Source organism: Ostrea edulis, chromosome 9, assembly GCF_947568905.1.
Source record: "Ostrea edulis chromosome 9, xbOstEdul1.1, whole genome shotgun sequence".
Taxonomy (NCBI): domain Eukaryota; kingdom Metazoa; phylum Mollusca; class Bivalvia; order Ostreida; family Ostreidae; genus Ostrea; species Ostrea edulis.
In genome coordinates this window covers 52,711,911-52,729,160 of record NC_079172.1, presented here as the reverse complement: position 1 = coordinate 52,729,160, position 17,250 = coordinate 52,711,911, and the positions used below count along the sequence as shown (strand labels likewise).

The window sequence follows — 17,250 nt, the reverse complement described above, 5'->3', positions numbered from 1 at the left end:
CAATACTCACCTGACAGTGACCCTGTTCTTGTCCCTGTTGAAGGTGTTGAGAGTTTTTTTCTCATTATTCCTCAGCTGTACCTCCATAAACTCTTCACATCCACAGATCTCGTACAACTCAATGAGACAGAAAAAATATATCTTAACAGTTACAGGAAATTCACTGTCAGTTTATTATGAATAAGTTCACAAATTTACCAGTTCACTCATCGTTTCTGATGGTCCTAGTTTTGAAAATTTCTTCATTGTCTCAAAGGCAATGCAATATCTTGCCATCAGCTTCCCAGGTTCTGTGATTCAATGATAATAATTCATCATTTAACAGGCATTGACCTGATGCAACATAAAAGAATAAAGTTTTTTCATACAATAATTGTAACTTATATATATATAAATATAAAATGTTCAGCATACCTGTAGGTTTCACATCTATTGTTTCATCATCCATTGTTATCATTCCGTAAGTATTTAGCAAGTTCAAGTTCTTCATACACAATTCTTTGATAAAGTAAAGAATTCCATTATCACAAACACTCATTTTGAAATTTAAAGGTGTGAATTGTGATTACTGTGCGATACATACCTTGTAATTTCTTTTCTATGTGCTCTTTATCTAAACCCACAGGCATGCCTAAATTCAAAAATGAAAAGTTAATTATTTTCCTTTATACAGTGTCACTACTGTGGGTTCCCCTCTCTCTCTCATCCTATACAAAAATCTATTTTGTTTGACTATATTTTCATGTCCTTGGCTTTTAATATTTACCATAGTGTTTTGGGTTTTTCATGACACGTATATACAAAAATGTATATCGAATCCACTCCATTGCTATGGAAATATCGTTGATAGTATGCAACACAATTTCTGCATTCAGGTGTTCGATTAGATTTTTGTGCAAACTACAAATAAATCAACCAAAACAGTAACAATATTCATGTTAGAATTGTGCTGAACAATTTTGTATGTAATACATGTAGCTACTATGTATACGGACCTACTCTCGATCAGCTGAGTTCCATTCACCAACGATTCATATTTATCCTATATCAAAAGAAAAATTATATTCTTGCACCAAAATACCACACAAATTGTGAATCTACCAATTTTAAGATATCTGTAATACTAAACATACCCTTGTTTGGTTTTTGGTGATGATGACTGCACTGTAATACTAACGTACCTTTGTTTGGTTTTTGGTCATGATGACTGCTGTAGCTGTCGTATCAAACTATTTCATTAATAGAAAATTTAAAATTCAGATTACCATCCTATTGCAATTATTGGGGATTGATTTTTTACCTTAAAATTATATCTAAATACACAAACTGTCTTGTTTTGAGGAAAGGCATGTCATGAAAAAATCCCTGACACCATTATAATCAGACCCAAGTATCAGACCCAAGTGTTTTAGTCCCAACTCATTCAAAACAAGAATAATGCAAATGGTACATAATACCAGGGTGTCAAGCCACTTTTGGTCTAAAAAATATAGGATTATAGGATTTTTTTTGCAGTTTAAAGGGCAAATATAGGGAATTTTACAGCAGATTTATAAGAATAAATGGGGGTTTTATTAAAGAATTTGTATAAAAGTTTATTGTTTCTGCATAAAAATCTAGCAAGCATAATATCTTACTGGGGAAGAAATAATATCAAACATAAACAAAGATGAAATCCTTTCAGATATGGACAGTTTTCCATCCAATAGACAGTTCTTATACAATCATCATAGTTATTCTTTTCATAACAATCCAATTAAATATAAATCTGGCATCAGCTCCTGGATTTTTGGGGGTTTTATTTTCTTTTTTTATCATTTTTGAAAATAGGACTGTCACTTTTTTTTTTTATTATATATATATATATATAGGGCTTTATAGGGATTTTAATGACTTATAGGGAAAATATAGGAACCTTCAAGTTTATAGGAAAATATAGGAATAAATAGGAATTTGACACCCTGTAATACGCCCATGAAAATGCTTACATACAACATGTAGTGTTTTTCTTGAGCCATAATTTATAGCACTTTGCTTCAGGTAGTATCAGCCATCATCAAGCTGTGACATACTTTCTTTGTATAATATGAATAAAGGGTCTTCGCTTAAAACTGTGACAGCTAGGAGGTAGATAGACAAACCAAGAGTTCTTTGTGTAAAATATTTCCCCAAATTTGACTGAGTTCAACAACCTGTATAATATTAAATCATCAACATGATCAAAGAAAAAGAAAAATTATTGAGAATCAAAATCCTTGCACTATGCACATCTTCAAGTTATTTACAAAGACCCTAGTTTCTAAACTGTGAGAGGAGTTTAAAGGACAAATCATGCCCTATAATATATTTCCTCAAAATGGATTAAGTTCAACAACCTGTAATTTTCTCAAAAATTGAAGAAAATAAAAATCCTTGCCACATGCATACCTTCAATACCTATATAAGCACTCTGTAAATTTGAATAAATAATAATCCACTTAAATACATGTGCAGATGTACAGTGCGTATACACTGTTAATGATGACTAATGTACATAAAATATACTGTCAATTTACCTGTGGTCTTCCAGCCCGTCCAATCATTTGTAGAATCTGAGTATTCGAGTATTCCACATGAACACCCAGATTATAGTATGACGTAGACTTCAAGATTACTAAATGAGCAGGAAGATTAACACCCATTGCTAGTGTACTAGTGGCAACTGAAAATAGACAGAAATATTGATATTAGAAATCAATTTTAAAATCTTCAAAATCAGCAATAAATGAATTTCATTGAAAGTGTTTTTAGAACAAATTTGGTGACATATATTACTTTGCATTTTTAAGAACTAAAAATATCTTTTTTAACATGATCTCTCTCTCTCTCTCTCTCTCTCTCTCTCTCTCTCTCTGTCTTACATAAATACACATACATATAATTAAAAGTTTTAACAGTATCACCATATTCATTCATGTGTTAAAGTCATATTACCTAGTACCATTAGATGACCTTCCAAAAATATCTCCTCTACAGCTTTCCTATCTTGGGCATCTAGACCAGCGTGATGATAGCCCACTCCTCTAGCTAGAAGATCTAAAGAGAACATCATGTACTTATATTACTTTAAGCTAAAAATTTGACAAAACAAGAGGCCCATGGGCCACATCGCTCACCTGAGTTACCATGTCCCATATTTAAAGATTTTCCCTATATATTCGCATGTAAAACTTTGATCCCCTATTGTGGCCCCACCCTATCCCCGGGGGGTGGGGTTGGGGGGTCATGGTTTTTACAAACTTGAATCCACACGTCAGTAAGCTTTCATGTAAATGTAAACTTTTATGGCCCAATGGTTCTTCAGAAGAAGATTTTTAAAGATTTTCCCTATAGATATATTTATAAGTAAAACATTGATCCCTTATTGTTGGCCAACCTGGGGGCCATGATTTAACTTGAATCTGCACTTTGTCAGAAAGCTTTCATGTAAATTTGTACTTTTCTGGCCCAGTGGTTCTTGAGAAGAAGACTTTCAAAGATTTTACCTATATATTCGCATGGCCCCATTCTACCCCCGGGGGGTCTGATGATTTTAACAAACTTGAATCTTCACTAAGTCAAGAAGCTTTCAAGTAAATTTCACAGCTTTTCTGGCCCCATGGTTCTCGAGAAGAAGATTTTTAAATGATTCCAACCTATTTTTGCATTTTGTTATTATCTCCCCTTTGAAGGAGGCATGGCCCTTCATTTCAACAAACTTGAATCCCCTTTACCCAAGGATGATTTGTTCCAAATTTGGTTGAACATGGTCCTGTGGTTCTGGAGAAGATTTTCTGATATATCTGCATGTAAAACTTTGATCCCCTATTGTGGCCCCAACCTACCCCAATGGGCCATGATCTGAACAAATTTGAATCTATTCTCTATCAGGAAGCTTTCACTTTAATAAGGTATTCAATGTATAACAAAAGGATAATGAACAATTTTAAAGGATTTAAATCAACATAAATGGTTATTGTTAAATAATGATGAAAGTGAAGATGAAATTCTCATGACTAGTATATGATTTTTGCACTTGAGACTATTGAAGAGTTATCTACCCTTTATAAAAATAAGAAAAACTTAATTTTCTAAAACTGTGTGTGGTAAATGATTAATTTTATTTCATATTTTCATAAAGAGAAAGTTTATGTAACTTTCTACCAAGAGATTTGTATGAAAACATAATTTCTTCTAAAAATATTTTAACAAAACAGGCTCTTACCATAAACTTCAATGTTGAATTCTAGGTGAAATAAATCGAGCAGTAAATAAAATTTTGAAAATTCCTAAAGTATTAATTTTACTTGATGAACCCTTCAAAATGATACCATGATTACAAAAATCCCACCATTCATTTATCAGATATGAAATATGGTTGTTATACATTGAGTACCTTAAATCTCTATTTATCTGGCCCAGTGGTTCTTGAGAAGAATATTTTTCTTTATACATCCGCTTGTTTTTACTTTGATCCCCTATTGTGGTTCCAACATACCTTCAGGGGTCATGATTTTACAAACTTGAATCTCCACTATGTCAGAAAGCTCTCATGTAAATTTCAACTTTTCTGGCCCAGTGGTTCTTGTGAAGAAGATTTTTAATTCTTGCATTTTTGTAATTATTCCCCTTTGAATGGGGGTGTGGCCCTTCATTTGAACAAACTTGAATCCCTTTCATCCAAGGATACTTTGTGACAAGCTTGGTTGAAATTCGCCCAGTGTTTCTGGAAAAGAAGATGAAAATGTGAAAAGTTTACGCCGACATCAACAGACAATGGTCAAAATTTGATCAAAAAAGCTCTCTTGAGCCTTCGGCTCAGGTGACCTAAAACAAGCATTCTGAGAGTATTGCATGGCAATACAGTCAACTCTCGATAAACCGCCACCTTTTGTTCTTATGAAATTATGGCATTATAACGAATTTGGCGATGAATTGAATTACTGCCATCTTGAAGAACTATAGTTACCGTTCTTTTATATATAAGAGTTATCTTTCCTCTATTTACAATACTTATGTAAGTGAGCGATTGGGTAACATTTGGTAAACAATCCTGTCTCGTCTATGTTATAAATATCTTTCAAATCATAATTTTTCATTACTTCTATTGCCTCTTTCTGGCCATCAGTAATCAAACTCGCATCAATTCCGGCACTTTAACCGCTTATAATTCTGGAAGAAATTCCATGACGTTGTTTGAAACGAGTTAGCCACCCTTCAGAATATTTGAAATTGGATATTCCTAGCTCTGCACCATACTGTTTTCCCTTTTCAATTATCATATCCCCGGTAACAGGAATGGGTTTTTTTGTCCTGACTTGCGTAAACCACATATAAACAACGCCTTTTCTAAGTCAATATTGAGTGCACTGCAGTGCCGTTTCCTGGCAGGCGAGCCTTTAGAGATTGGGTCAGGGTTGACAAGAATTGCATCCTTTGCTGCTAAGATGTCACCTCTTTCATGGCGAAGTCATAGCTAAATTGAAATGTGTTTCTATGATGTATAAACAACTTGATAACAGTTCATCTCGAGTAATTTTCTTGTTTATTCAATACAGCAATTACTGGGATCCTTCTGTCCCGGTGTACGCCAGAGATCGATAATGACCAATTTACTGCTTCACTGACCGCGTCACCCATGGCGGTTTATCGAGATAATTAACACGTTGAAATGGACTTTTGTAATGAAAACACTGTGGCAAATGGCGATAGCGAATTTGGCATTTTAACGAGAGTTTTAAGTAACAGGAAAAATGTTCCTAGAAAAATGCAGCGTTATAACGAAAATGGTGATGAATTGAGTGGCGATAATTCGAGAGTTACCTGTACATAGTCCCCTACCAGTTGCAAAAATCACTGTACCACAACAATATTCAAAGTTCATTATGTAGGTTATGGTAAAAGGGAAAATTGGGGAACCACTGGATAGGAAATCAACTACTATTCGAGTAGAGACTAGACCAAGAAAAAAGACAAATTTATAATTAGGTTTAGGTCTTTAACCAAGTCAATAAACTGTGACATATAGATGATCATGAATAATTTAGCTATATTGTAGTATTACTATGCTAGAAGTTTTAATGAGTGTAGTATTCTTAATTCTTATCTACAGAGATAAGAAACTTGGATGTAAACTAACAATTCATGCTATTTTTCTACATCCAAGGGCCATAACTAAGTGAAAAATCAACGGACCGAGACGAAATTCAAACTTGATCTGTAACTTGTTATGACAAAGCAATATACCAAATATCAAATGAATATCTGCAAGCACAACCAAAAAAAGTCTGGAAAACTGATTATTCATGCTATTTTTCTAAGTCCAAGGGCCATAACTAAGTGAAAAATCAACGGACCAAGACAAAGTTCGAACTTGATCTGTAACTTGTTATGGCAAAGCCACATACCAAATAAAAAATAAATATCTGCAAGAACAGAGAAAAAAAGTGTGGAAAATTGGACTGACGGACAGACGGAGCGCAAACCTAAAGTCCCTCGACTTTGTCGGTAGAGGACTAAAAAAACTTCAAATGGCCTAACTCAGACAGGACATAACACATTAAATGTTTTATAGCAAAATGTGCCTCTAAGTTTCTAAAATTTAAATAGTTTTTATAGTTGAATTCTATAATTTGAAATAACTGTACCTCTTAATTTATTGTCCTTCAGTGAATTGGCACATGTCTGTAGTGCTTGTTTTTGGAAATAAGTTTTCACATATGTACTTCCCATATCTTTCACTAAAAGTTCTGCTGCTTGTTGTGTACTTTTTCTTGTGGAGCAAAACTGGGGATAAAAAATACTAGAGTTGGTAATCTGCATCAGGTATTTTAAAATCTGGGAACCATTACATTAAATTTTTCATAAATGTATATGATTAGGATGCGTTTCCTACTATATTTGGGTCAGACCTACAAGACCTGAAAATAATAGATGACAACTTCTACCAATTCAGAGCTCTTTGTGATTTTAGCACAAAATTTTAAAATAGATGTACATACATACACTAACTAAAGCAAAAAAGGGAGCAAATCTAGAAAACTTAGCCACATGATATTCACCACAAGTGTTGGCTTGTTCTCAGAGTAGGTGTTGATGATCCGGGCCAATTTGTAGCTCAATGACATGTCAAACTGAAAGTCGGATCCTTTTTGATTGTCAAATGGGAATCCCAGAACCACCTTCCTTAGGCGAACAGGCCGCACACTGTCCCCCATACTAAAAAATTACAAACTAGGTTTAATTTATACACTACAGTTTGTATATATTAGGGGTTTTTTCAAAATCAAACATATGTACACATTTACATGCTAATCTATCAATTATAATTCTTTTATCTGACAACACTTCATGTACAGCAGGTGTGTTTTAAAATTGAAAACCTGGAAATTTACATAGAGATGATTTAAAAATTCCCCTACACTTACTTAAAAAATGGTGCAGGTGTTTTGTCTCCAAGCCACTCGGCAATCTGTTCAGGAATTGAATAAATATGTCCAACAACAAAGAAAGTACATTATGAATACAAGAGGCTCATGGGCCTAGAATCGCTCTCCTGATACATTGTAGAACAGGCAAAAATTCTCACTAACCAAGATTCATCAATTAAGGTTAATCAATCCTCGTGTGATGTCATAGGTTTTTGCAAAAATCTTTATCAAATTAAACTTTGCGCATGAAAGAAATATATCTTCAGAGAAATTTTATTCACTGCATAAAATAAAAATTTGGTAAACTATTGATATTGAAAAAGTGTATATTTTCTATAGATAATCAATTCTTTTATATAATTAAAAAAATGTTGTCAAGGGCAATAACTCCTATACTGGTATTTCTTCTACTGCATGTCTATTATGCATGATTTCCCCAATATCCACAATTAATTTATACACATTTATGAATTATCAGTTTTTTTAAACTGTTGACATTTAAAATTTGTCATTTCAACAAGATTTTATCTATTTTAATTATTCTGTACAACGTAAATGTGTGATTTTCTGATGTTAACATATACTTCCATTTTTTTATGTCTGACATCTTTAAAAATGTGGCAACATACACGTTTTTTATGGTTATTGTTTAAATTTAACTATATTGAATGGAAATTAATACGGTTTTTGCACTTTTAACCATTATTATTGATAAGTCATAAGAGGATCGATCCACTAACAAAGTTTGATGATGTTAAGTCAAATAGTACCTGAAAATTTAAATGTAACTGTCCAAAAGTAGGTCACGGTGACCTACTTTTGGTCGACACACTGAAGACTCAGGATGCATCAACTGACAAGTCGAATAGTATTCAAATATAGCTGTCAAATTCCAAAAGAAGGCCACAGTGACCTACTTTTTGGTCGACACACTCCAAAGAATCAAGATGCATCAACTGACAAAGTTTGATGATCCTAGCTTTCATAGTGTCCAAAATATGCATCTAAAATTGAAAATGTGAAATTTCAATGTCAGCAAAATTCAAAAAGTAGGTCACTGTGACCTACTTTTTTTTATAAATATGTTTTGAGGCCTCTAGATGCATCAACTTACAAGGTTTGATGATTCTAAACCTTTTGGTATCTGAAATAACAACCTAAATTGTATTCATAAATGATTAGCCATAAAATTCAAAAAGTAGGTCATGGTGACATACTTTTCACATGACGCAGTTCAAGGTCCCATGATCCATCAACTGACAACTTTTGATGATCATAGGCTCAAAAGTGTCCAAGATATGCATCAAAATCCATTTAATAATAATTACCTGCGAAATTCAAAAAGTAGGTCACCATGACCTACTTTTGAGACAACATGGTATTAGGTCCCAAGATGCATCAACTGACAAAATTTGATGATCCTAGTCCTTATACTAAGCAAAATATCAAAGTTTTAACAAAACAAAATTTAAGGTCAACTTTGAAGTGACCTTGAGACCACACCCTTTGCCCCAGGATGATGCCTTGAACAATTTTTTTTATCTACAACCTATCCTCATCCTTATGCATAAGTTTGGTGATAATTTGCCCAGTGGTTCTTGATAAGAAGATTTTTTAGCAACCACTACTTTTGTTTGCATTTTCCTAATTATCTCCCCTTGTTAAAGGGTCACAACCCTAGTTTTAGTACAAATGAAAGCCCTTGGGCCAAGGATACCCTGTGACAAATTTGACAAAAATTGGCCAAGGGGTTCTTGAGATATAGTCCTTTTTCCAAAAAGTTGACGCACACTGCACGCCAGACATACATGTATGGCCATATGATTTGGGCTATTCCTGAAATAAATACATGGGGGGGGGGGGGGGGGGGGGGGGGGGGGTCGGGAGGCACCTTTTTTATATACCAAGCACCCATAAAAAAAAAATAAAAATTACCCCATGACCCATCAAATTAATAAACTCATTTTACAATGACCCATCTAATAAAAAAAAAAAAACTAACCAGACCCACCACAAAAATATTTTTAAAAATGAAAACGTTACAAATCTCGCGAGGTTTTTGGGACAAACATTCTAGTCAATGATGCGGTAATGCCTGTGAGACATTGTATCACAGTAGTTCTGAAGAAACGATGTCACATCAACAATCAAAGACATCTACGGCGGGAATGTTGGAAAGATTGGGAGTCCAAACGATGCTATTATCATGAAATGGGTATGGATATGTTTTTCCACGAATCGTTCGTCTTCTAATGGAGCCCGCGCCCGGAGGCCTCTAAATCACCATCACACCGACTGATAAATATAACGCATCGGTACCCTCGTATAAATCAACTAAGGTTTGCCTATTTTTATTAGAAAACGGAATACCTATTAGTTTCAAAATATTCCCAAAATCGATGCACTGTAAACTGTAATAATCTACAGAACAGAGTTCGCCGCCATCACGTCCAAAGGGACCCTACTAAACGCGCCTCTAATTTGAAGAGTGCCGTAATGGAAAGTTATGCGCTGCAAAGAGCGACAACTCGAATAGTTATGTTACTTCCGATTTCCAATTTCGAAAGCAGCATTTCGAAAGCATGTTTTCAAATGTTTTGTAACCAACATGACAAGAGCAACAATAAAAATATTCTGAAAACTCAACACCCACGTGGCACAAAATAAAACAATAGAAACTACCCACTACCCATAATAAATATTTTTTTAACAGTCCAACCACGGACCAATTAAAATATGAAAAAATACGACCATGTACCCACACAAAAAAATATCGTTTGCCGCCCGACCCCCCCATTTGATCATTTCTGGAACAGCCCTTAGCTCTTCGGCTCAGAAAAGCTAATAATGTGGTCCATACCAATTTCAATATATTTTGTTGAGATTTAGTAACAAATAGGTCAGCTTTATAAAAAGTATTACATGTATTAACTTTCATAAAATATCTATAGATAATTTTGACACAGGGCACATTCTTACCACAAATGTTTAATTTCACACAAACTGGGGTCAGATATGCTATATTTGAAACTATATGTGGACAAAAAATGTTAGGATAGATTTCTTTTATACCATGCACTTGCAGTAAGGTTTTGTTCCTTAGAACAACATATTAAAATTTTTAAAAAATGAATTTGAGAAAAAAAATTTATGCATCTGTTTGGTACTACCTCCTCGTGTGATGTCATAGGTTTTTGCAAAAATCTTTATCAAATTAAACTTTGCGCATGATAGAAATATATCTTTCAGAGGGATTTCATTCACTGCATAAAATGAAAAATTTGGTAAACTATTGATTTTGAAAAAGTTTATATTTTCCATAGATAATCAATTCTTTGTAATTAAAAAAATGTTGTCAAGGGCAATAACTTCTATGCTGGTATTTCTTCTACTGTATGTCTATTATACATGATTTCCCCAATATCCACAATTAATTTATACATATTTATGAATTTAACATTTTTTTTTAAACTGTTGACATTTAAAATTTGTCATTTCAACAAGTTTTTATCTATTTTAATTATTCTGTATAACGAAAATGTGTGATTTTCTGATGTTACATATACTTCCATTTTTTATGTCTGACATCTTTAAAAATGTGGCGACATACACATTTTCTTTGGTTATTGATTAAATTTAGCTATATTGAATGGAAATTAATACAGATTTTGCACTTTTAACCATTGATATTGATAAGTCACATGAGGATCGACCCACCTTAAGTGCCATTCTATGCATGACATCATCATTTCGTTTGGTTGAACAGTGTGTATAGAAATACTTTTTTTACAATGAAGTTTTAACAGGTAAAATAAAACCAACATCTTCAATATTTGGGATTGTCGCAGACACTGCCACAAATCTCAGTTTAGGAACTGGAAGCCCCACATCTCCAGTAGCTCTGTTAATGGACGCTTGAATGGTCTTCATTCTGGAAATCACTGCTTCTATTGTCGCACCACGGGAGGCATCACTTAAAACATGAATCTGCAAAAATGTAAAAAATTTACATGTACTTAGCTATAGCAGTGTGAGAAACTTAATTGCAAGCATCACGAAAGGACCCTGTTTTGGTCAACAAAGCCCAAACTCAAACTTGATGGTACAAGATCATGCATGAATTATCAATTTGAAAGCTGCAGGGATATACTTAAGTTAAGAAGCCAAAAAGTTAAAAAAAACTCTTTCAAAAATATGTCAACAAAACTCAAACTCAAACTTAATCTGTAACCCACTGATAAGGTTTATCTATGAATTTTCAATTCAAAAGGTGCACGAATACTGGTGACTCTCGATGGCTCGATCTTTGATCTCTCGAAGTTCTCGGTCTCTCGAAGTGAAATCATGGTCCCGATTTTTTTCTCCATATAACAAAGCAAATTTACCAGAGATCTCTCGAACGTTCGATCTCTCGAAGTGAAGTTGGGTCCCGTAAAACACATTTCATTGTTTTTCACTCTCGATCTCTCGAAGTGGTGGTAGCGTATACCCACCGTTACCCAAGCATGTAATAATTTCCGCTTGGGCCTTACCCGGATTTTGTTGAATGCCATAGGGGTAATTATGTGTTTAAAAGAGTTGAAACATCGCCCGTGCTTCTTTGTGGGGGTGATGCACTTGAGTATATAATTGGCTAATTGGTCAGTTTACACCTTGCACTGGGGTTTTGTGTCGTGATGATTAAAATTATATATAATCCGACTATGAATAAAATCTATAATTTATTTTGACTGGACAAAGCGAGAGTAAGTTTTATACATAATTTAAAGATCTACAGACTGTTAAATTTCTCAAGTTTGTTCTTTGTGTAAAGTTACTCTAAAGCATCATTTTACTCATTCGTCAGAATTTTTGCTTTGGGTAATAAAGCGACATAACATGTGCTCTGTTTAGTTTGTGATAGTAAAGCGTCATTGGAACTTGGTTTGTATGCCTATTTAAGCACGGTTAAAGAACAAATAAATACATAAACATAAACTTTGAAATGTTTTTATTAATGCAAAATAAGGTTTTTTTATTTTGATTTCAAAGTACCTGACGAATATGAAGGAAAATATATTAAAACGATAGCATATGATCTTGGTATACATTTCCGGTTACTGTAAAATCTTAACCATACCGGCGGACCTTCAATTTCCGAATTTCGATCTCTCGAACTCCAGATTTCTTGAAGTTTTATCAAGGTCCCTTGAACTTCGAGTTATCGAGAGTCACCTGTAGTAAAAAAAAATCTGGGAAAACTGCCAAATACCAGTTCAAGGTCCACATCTCTTTCAAAAATAGGCCAACAAAGTCCATACTCAAACAATCTGTAACCCACTAATATGAGTTTTTAATAGCAGCAGGAATACCAACAAGAGGTCCACAGGCCTTATTGGTCACCTGAGTACTAGTGAAAAAGTATCACTACTCCCAAGGGCTATGAATCGATCTAGAAAAAAATTCCTGTTCTGTCTATCTAAGCTAAATTCTAATGTTCAGCAACAGTATCAAACAAAATGTGTTCTTTTACAAAAAAACAAACTTCAATGCTCTCAATAGTGCATACACTGATGAAAGGCTTTACATAATATAATATAAGGTGTATAACATTAAAACATTAAAAGATATGATTAATTTGGACCTATCCAAGAGTCAAAACCCTGGGTTGTGAAATTCACCATTTTTTGTACAACCTTTTCTGCTATTCCTAATTAAGTATACATTTAGATTTTATACAGTATCAGCAAACTTACACATAAAGACAATATACTAAGTTTGGCCCCACCCTGGGGTCAAAACCCCTACCCCGGGAATCACTAAGCATGTAGTTTTTCTTAAACATGTGCAGTTGTAGAGAATATTTTCGAATATTGGTCAATTTTGAGCAGTTTTTGCCCCACCCCTAAGGCCCCAGGGGTGCAGGAATCCTGAAATTTACAATTTATGTCCCCTTGTCCCAAAGATGCTTCATACAAAATTTGAAAAGAATTGGAATGATAGTTATCAAGAAGAAGTAATAAATTTCTATTGTACGTTCACACATTTAATAACTGACCAGTTTGGCCTCACCCTAATACCAAAAACCCTGGGATCATCAAATTTACAATTTTGGTAAAAGACTACCTGCTCTTTCTAAATATCCATTTATAGTTTCAATTTAGTATCAATAACACTAAAGAAGATGCTATTTAAGTGTTTTACACATAAACACTATATAGTAAGTTTGGCCCTGCCCTGGGGTCAGAGCGCCTACCCTGGGGATCATGAAATTTACAATTTTGGCCTTCCTGCTCTACATCACTATGCATGTAGTTTTTCTTAAACATGTGCGATTGTAGAGAAGAAGATCTTTGAAAATTGGTCAATTTGGGGCAGTTTTTTACCCGCCCCACGGGGCCCAGGGGAGCAGGAGTCCCGAAATTTATAATTCATGCTCCCTTTGTCCCAGAGATGCTTCATATTAAATTTGAAATGGACTTCAAGAAAAACGTAAAAATGTTCAATTGTTAGTGCATGACCACGGACGACAGTCAATTGCAATAAGTCAACTGAGTAAACTCCTGTGCCCTAAAAAGTAGAAACTAGGATTGTTATACCAAATCCATCTCCTCGTGTGCAATAACTCAACGATATTTTGTATACACCATCTCGTGTCATCATGTGACTATTACATATCAACAGATTAAATACAACTTACCCAGGTCACCTGCATATATTTGACAATTAAGATATGTGATATAACAGTTTCATTCATATATAGGCTAAATACATACCTTTTCCCACGATCATGTTTTTAAAAGTTTTGATAGATAATGGAAATTATCGAAGTCATTACAAATCTAAACATTTTGTACAGAACTGTGAATCATGATCTGACAAATAAAGACAATGTTTCTTATGATAAAATAAAATTTGTTTTTTATTCTTTTATAATTAATTTTATTTCTTTTCAGCGAACAATCCGTGATTTATCCTAAATTTGAAAATTATGAGGGACCCCCTTAACTCTGACAAACAGAGATTGAAGCAAAAACAGTTTGATGTGCTTGAGATTGCACATATTTGTGTAAATTGGTTTAATTGGTTATTGTTCCGTCAAGCAACTTGGACGACCACATTTTCTCTGTATGACTTTCTCTCTTGACTCTATGTTTCACTATTTACATTGAAGTAATGAGCATACACATGGAGTTCCTAATATCAACAAGCCTATTCACTGTATTAGAACACTAAACACAACAAGCCTATAGCTACTTATTGTATTAGAACACTAAACACAACAAGCCTATAGCTACTTATTGTATTAGAACACTAAACACAACAAGCCTATAGCTACTTATTGTATTAGAACACTAAAAACAACAAGCCCATTCACTGTATTAGAACACCAAACACAACAAGCCTATTTACTGTATTAGAACACTAAACACAACAAGCCTATAGCTACTTATTGTATTAGAACACTAAACACAACAAGCCTATAGCTACTTATTGTATTAGAACACTAAACACAACAAGCCTATAGCTACGTATTGTATTAGAACACTAAACACAACAAGCCTATTTACTGTATTAGAACACTAAACACAACAAGCCTATTCACTGTATTAGAACACTAAACACAACAAGCCTATAGCTACTTATTGTATTAGAACACTAAACACAACAAGCCTATAGCTATTTATTGTATTAGAACACTAAAAACAACAAGCCCATTCACTGTATTAGAACACCAAACACAACAAGCCTATTTACTGTATTAGAACACTAAACACAACAAGCCTATTCACTGTATTAGAACACTAAACACAACAAGCCTATTTACTGTATCAGAACACTAAACACAACAAGCCTATTCACTGTATTAGAACACTAAACACAAGCCTATAGCTACTTATTGTATTAGAACACTATACACAACAAGCCTATAGCTATTTATTGTATTAGAACACTAAACACAACAAGCCTATAGCTATTTATTGTATTAGAACACTAAAAACAACAAGCCCATTCACTGTATTAGAACACTAAACACAACAAGCCTATTCACTGTATTAGAACACTAAACACAACAAGCCTATAGCTACTTATTGTATTAGAACACTAAACACAACAAGCCTATAGCTATTTACTGTATTAGAACACTAAACACAACAAGCCTATTCACTATTAGAACACTAAACACAAACCTATTTACTGTATTAGAACACTAAACACAACAAGCTTTAACAACACCAACAAAGCTGACAGACAAAATTTGATCAGAAATTAAAGTTCAGTTGAGTCTTCAGCTCAGGTGAGCTAAAATGTTAATTATTTTCATCAGGAATTAAAGTATACATGTAAATGCGAAAAAGCATATATGTTTATTTTTTATGAATCTTTGGTAGATGTCGAAATGATATGTACAAATGTACTAATTTGAACCAGTTGTGACCGAGATCTGAAGTGCCACAGAAAAATACTACATAAATACCTCATCAATGAAGAAAAGACCAACTGACTGCACAATGAATTTAATGTCCCTCCATCTCCGAGTCATGCTATCCCACTTTTCCTGTTAATAAAAGTTTTATCCTTTCATTATGATGAAAAATATAATGTTTACATTATATTGATGTTCTTGTGTTTAAATTTTTAAAAAGTACTATACTGGCGTTGTACAGATGATGTTCACTTGTTGAAGGTGATAATAATCATCTAGTTCTGAGTCTCCTGTCAGCTCTTGACATTTCAACCCAAAGCAACCAAATTTCTCTGACCAATCCGAACAACGTTCACTGCATAAAGCTTTTATAGGGGCCACTAAAAGAATCAAAGTAGAGAATGTTACACTCCTGGGAGTTGAACCCTTTTTACGTGTTCAAACATTCAAAGAATTACTGTGTATATTAAAGCAAATCTGCTGGATTTTATTCAAAATTTAATTCATTTAGTTTCACTAAATTTGTGCAGTCAACATTGGTTCAATGAATTTATACATTCATTTATTTACTACATGCAGAGATTTTGGTTCAATTAATTCATACATTCACTTATTTACTACATGCAGAGACTACGGTGTGTTATGGAGTAACATGTTTTAACCTTTAAGCCCGCTAATCAGCAAAAAACTCGTCCATATAGTGCATATCGTGCGATGCTCGTTTACAAATATAACCAAGGAAAAAAAAAATCCTATCAAATGTAAAACGAACATATTTGTTTGTATCTCGCTTATAATTTGAAATAAGCTCTCCTTGTTTAAAATTTCAGCTTTTGAATAGAGGATTATATTGCTACAGAACATTTTTGGGACATACATTATTTCAAACAAAATGTCAGGAGGTGAAGAGGCCAACATTAAAGTCCTAAGCAATATATATTCATGTGCACAGTATGTGATGGTCTAAGAAAGTTGAAGAAAGTTCAACTCCTGAAAACATTACAATGATTCTATGTGTACATGCATTGTTCTCGAATAGCATATTGCTCTCATTATATACAATAGTTACATATAACTTACTATAGACAACTTTGAAATTCAAGTTCTCTGATGATTGATTCCTCTTCATTAGCATACGGATGATTGCCAGTTCAAAGACTACTGTCTTTCCCGCACCCGTTGGTGCACAAACAACAAGTGGGCTGTCTTTGTAGTAAACCTGTTTAAACAAGAGGTACTGTGAGCAATGCTCACTAAGAATACCCCCTGCTTACCCCAATCTCCCAAAGGGTGTTGGTAATAGGTATAAACTATCTCTTTTCTGAGTGTAAAAAACAAATGGCATGACAAACCGAACCATATTGCTACTTCGATGTCCAGTGCGCTTGACCTTTG

The 17,250-nt window shown here is 33.9% G+C and overlaps 1 protein-coding gene across 2 annotated transcripts in view; it reads right to left on the bottom strand.

Moving 5' to 3' along the window:
- The window catches only part of LOC125658431 (probable ATP-dependent DNA helicase HFM1), a 53,358-nt gene that overhangs the window by 25,000 nt on the left and 11,108 nt on the right, over nucleotides 1–17,250 (bottom strand). For both annotated transcript variants that reach the window (XM_056149554.1, XM_048889698.2), the window contains 16 exons: nucleotides 16,936–17,074; nucleotides 16,084–16,235; nucleotides 15,907–15,987; nucleotides 11,271–11,435; nucleotides 7,446–7,489; nucleotides 7,080–7,236; nucleotides 6,666–6,804; nucleotides 2,974–3,075; nucleotides 2,556–2,701; nucleotides 1,182–1,229; nucleotides 996–1,042; nucleotides 767–900; nucleotides 584–631; nucleotides 415–498; nucleotides 199–290; nucleotides 11–117 (listed from right to left, as the gene is read on the bottom strand). In XM_056149554.1, coding sequence (XP_056005529.1) covers nucleotides 11–117; nucleotides 199–290; nucleotides 415–498; nucleotides 584–631; nucleotides 767–900; nucleotides 996–1,042; nucleotides 1,182–1,229; nucleotides 2,556–2,701; nucleotides 2,974–3,075; nucleotides 6,666–6,804; nucleotides 7,080–7,236; nucleotides 7,446–7,489; nucleotides 11,271–11,435; nucleotides 15,907–15,987; nucleotides 16,084–16,235; nucleotides 16,936–17,074 — 1,685 coding nt within the window. The remainder of the gene's footprint in view (nucleotides 1–10; nucleotides 118–198; nucleotides 291–414; nucleotides 499–583; nucleotides 632–766; nucleotides 901–995; nucleotides 1,043–1,181; nucleotides 1,230–2,555; nucleotides 2,702–2,973; nucleotides 3,076–6,665; nucleotides 6,805–7,079; nucleotides 7,237–7,445; nucleotides 7,490–11,270; nucleotides 11,436–15,906; nucleotides 15,988–16,083; nucleotides 16,236–16,935; nucleotides 17,075–17,250) is intronic.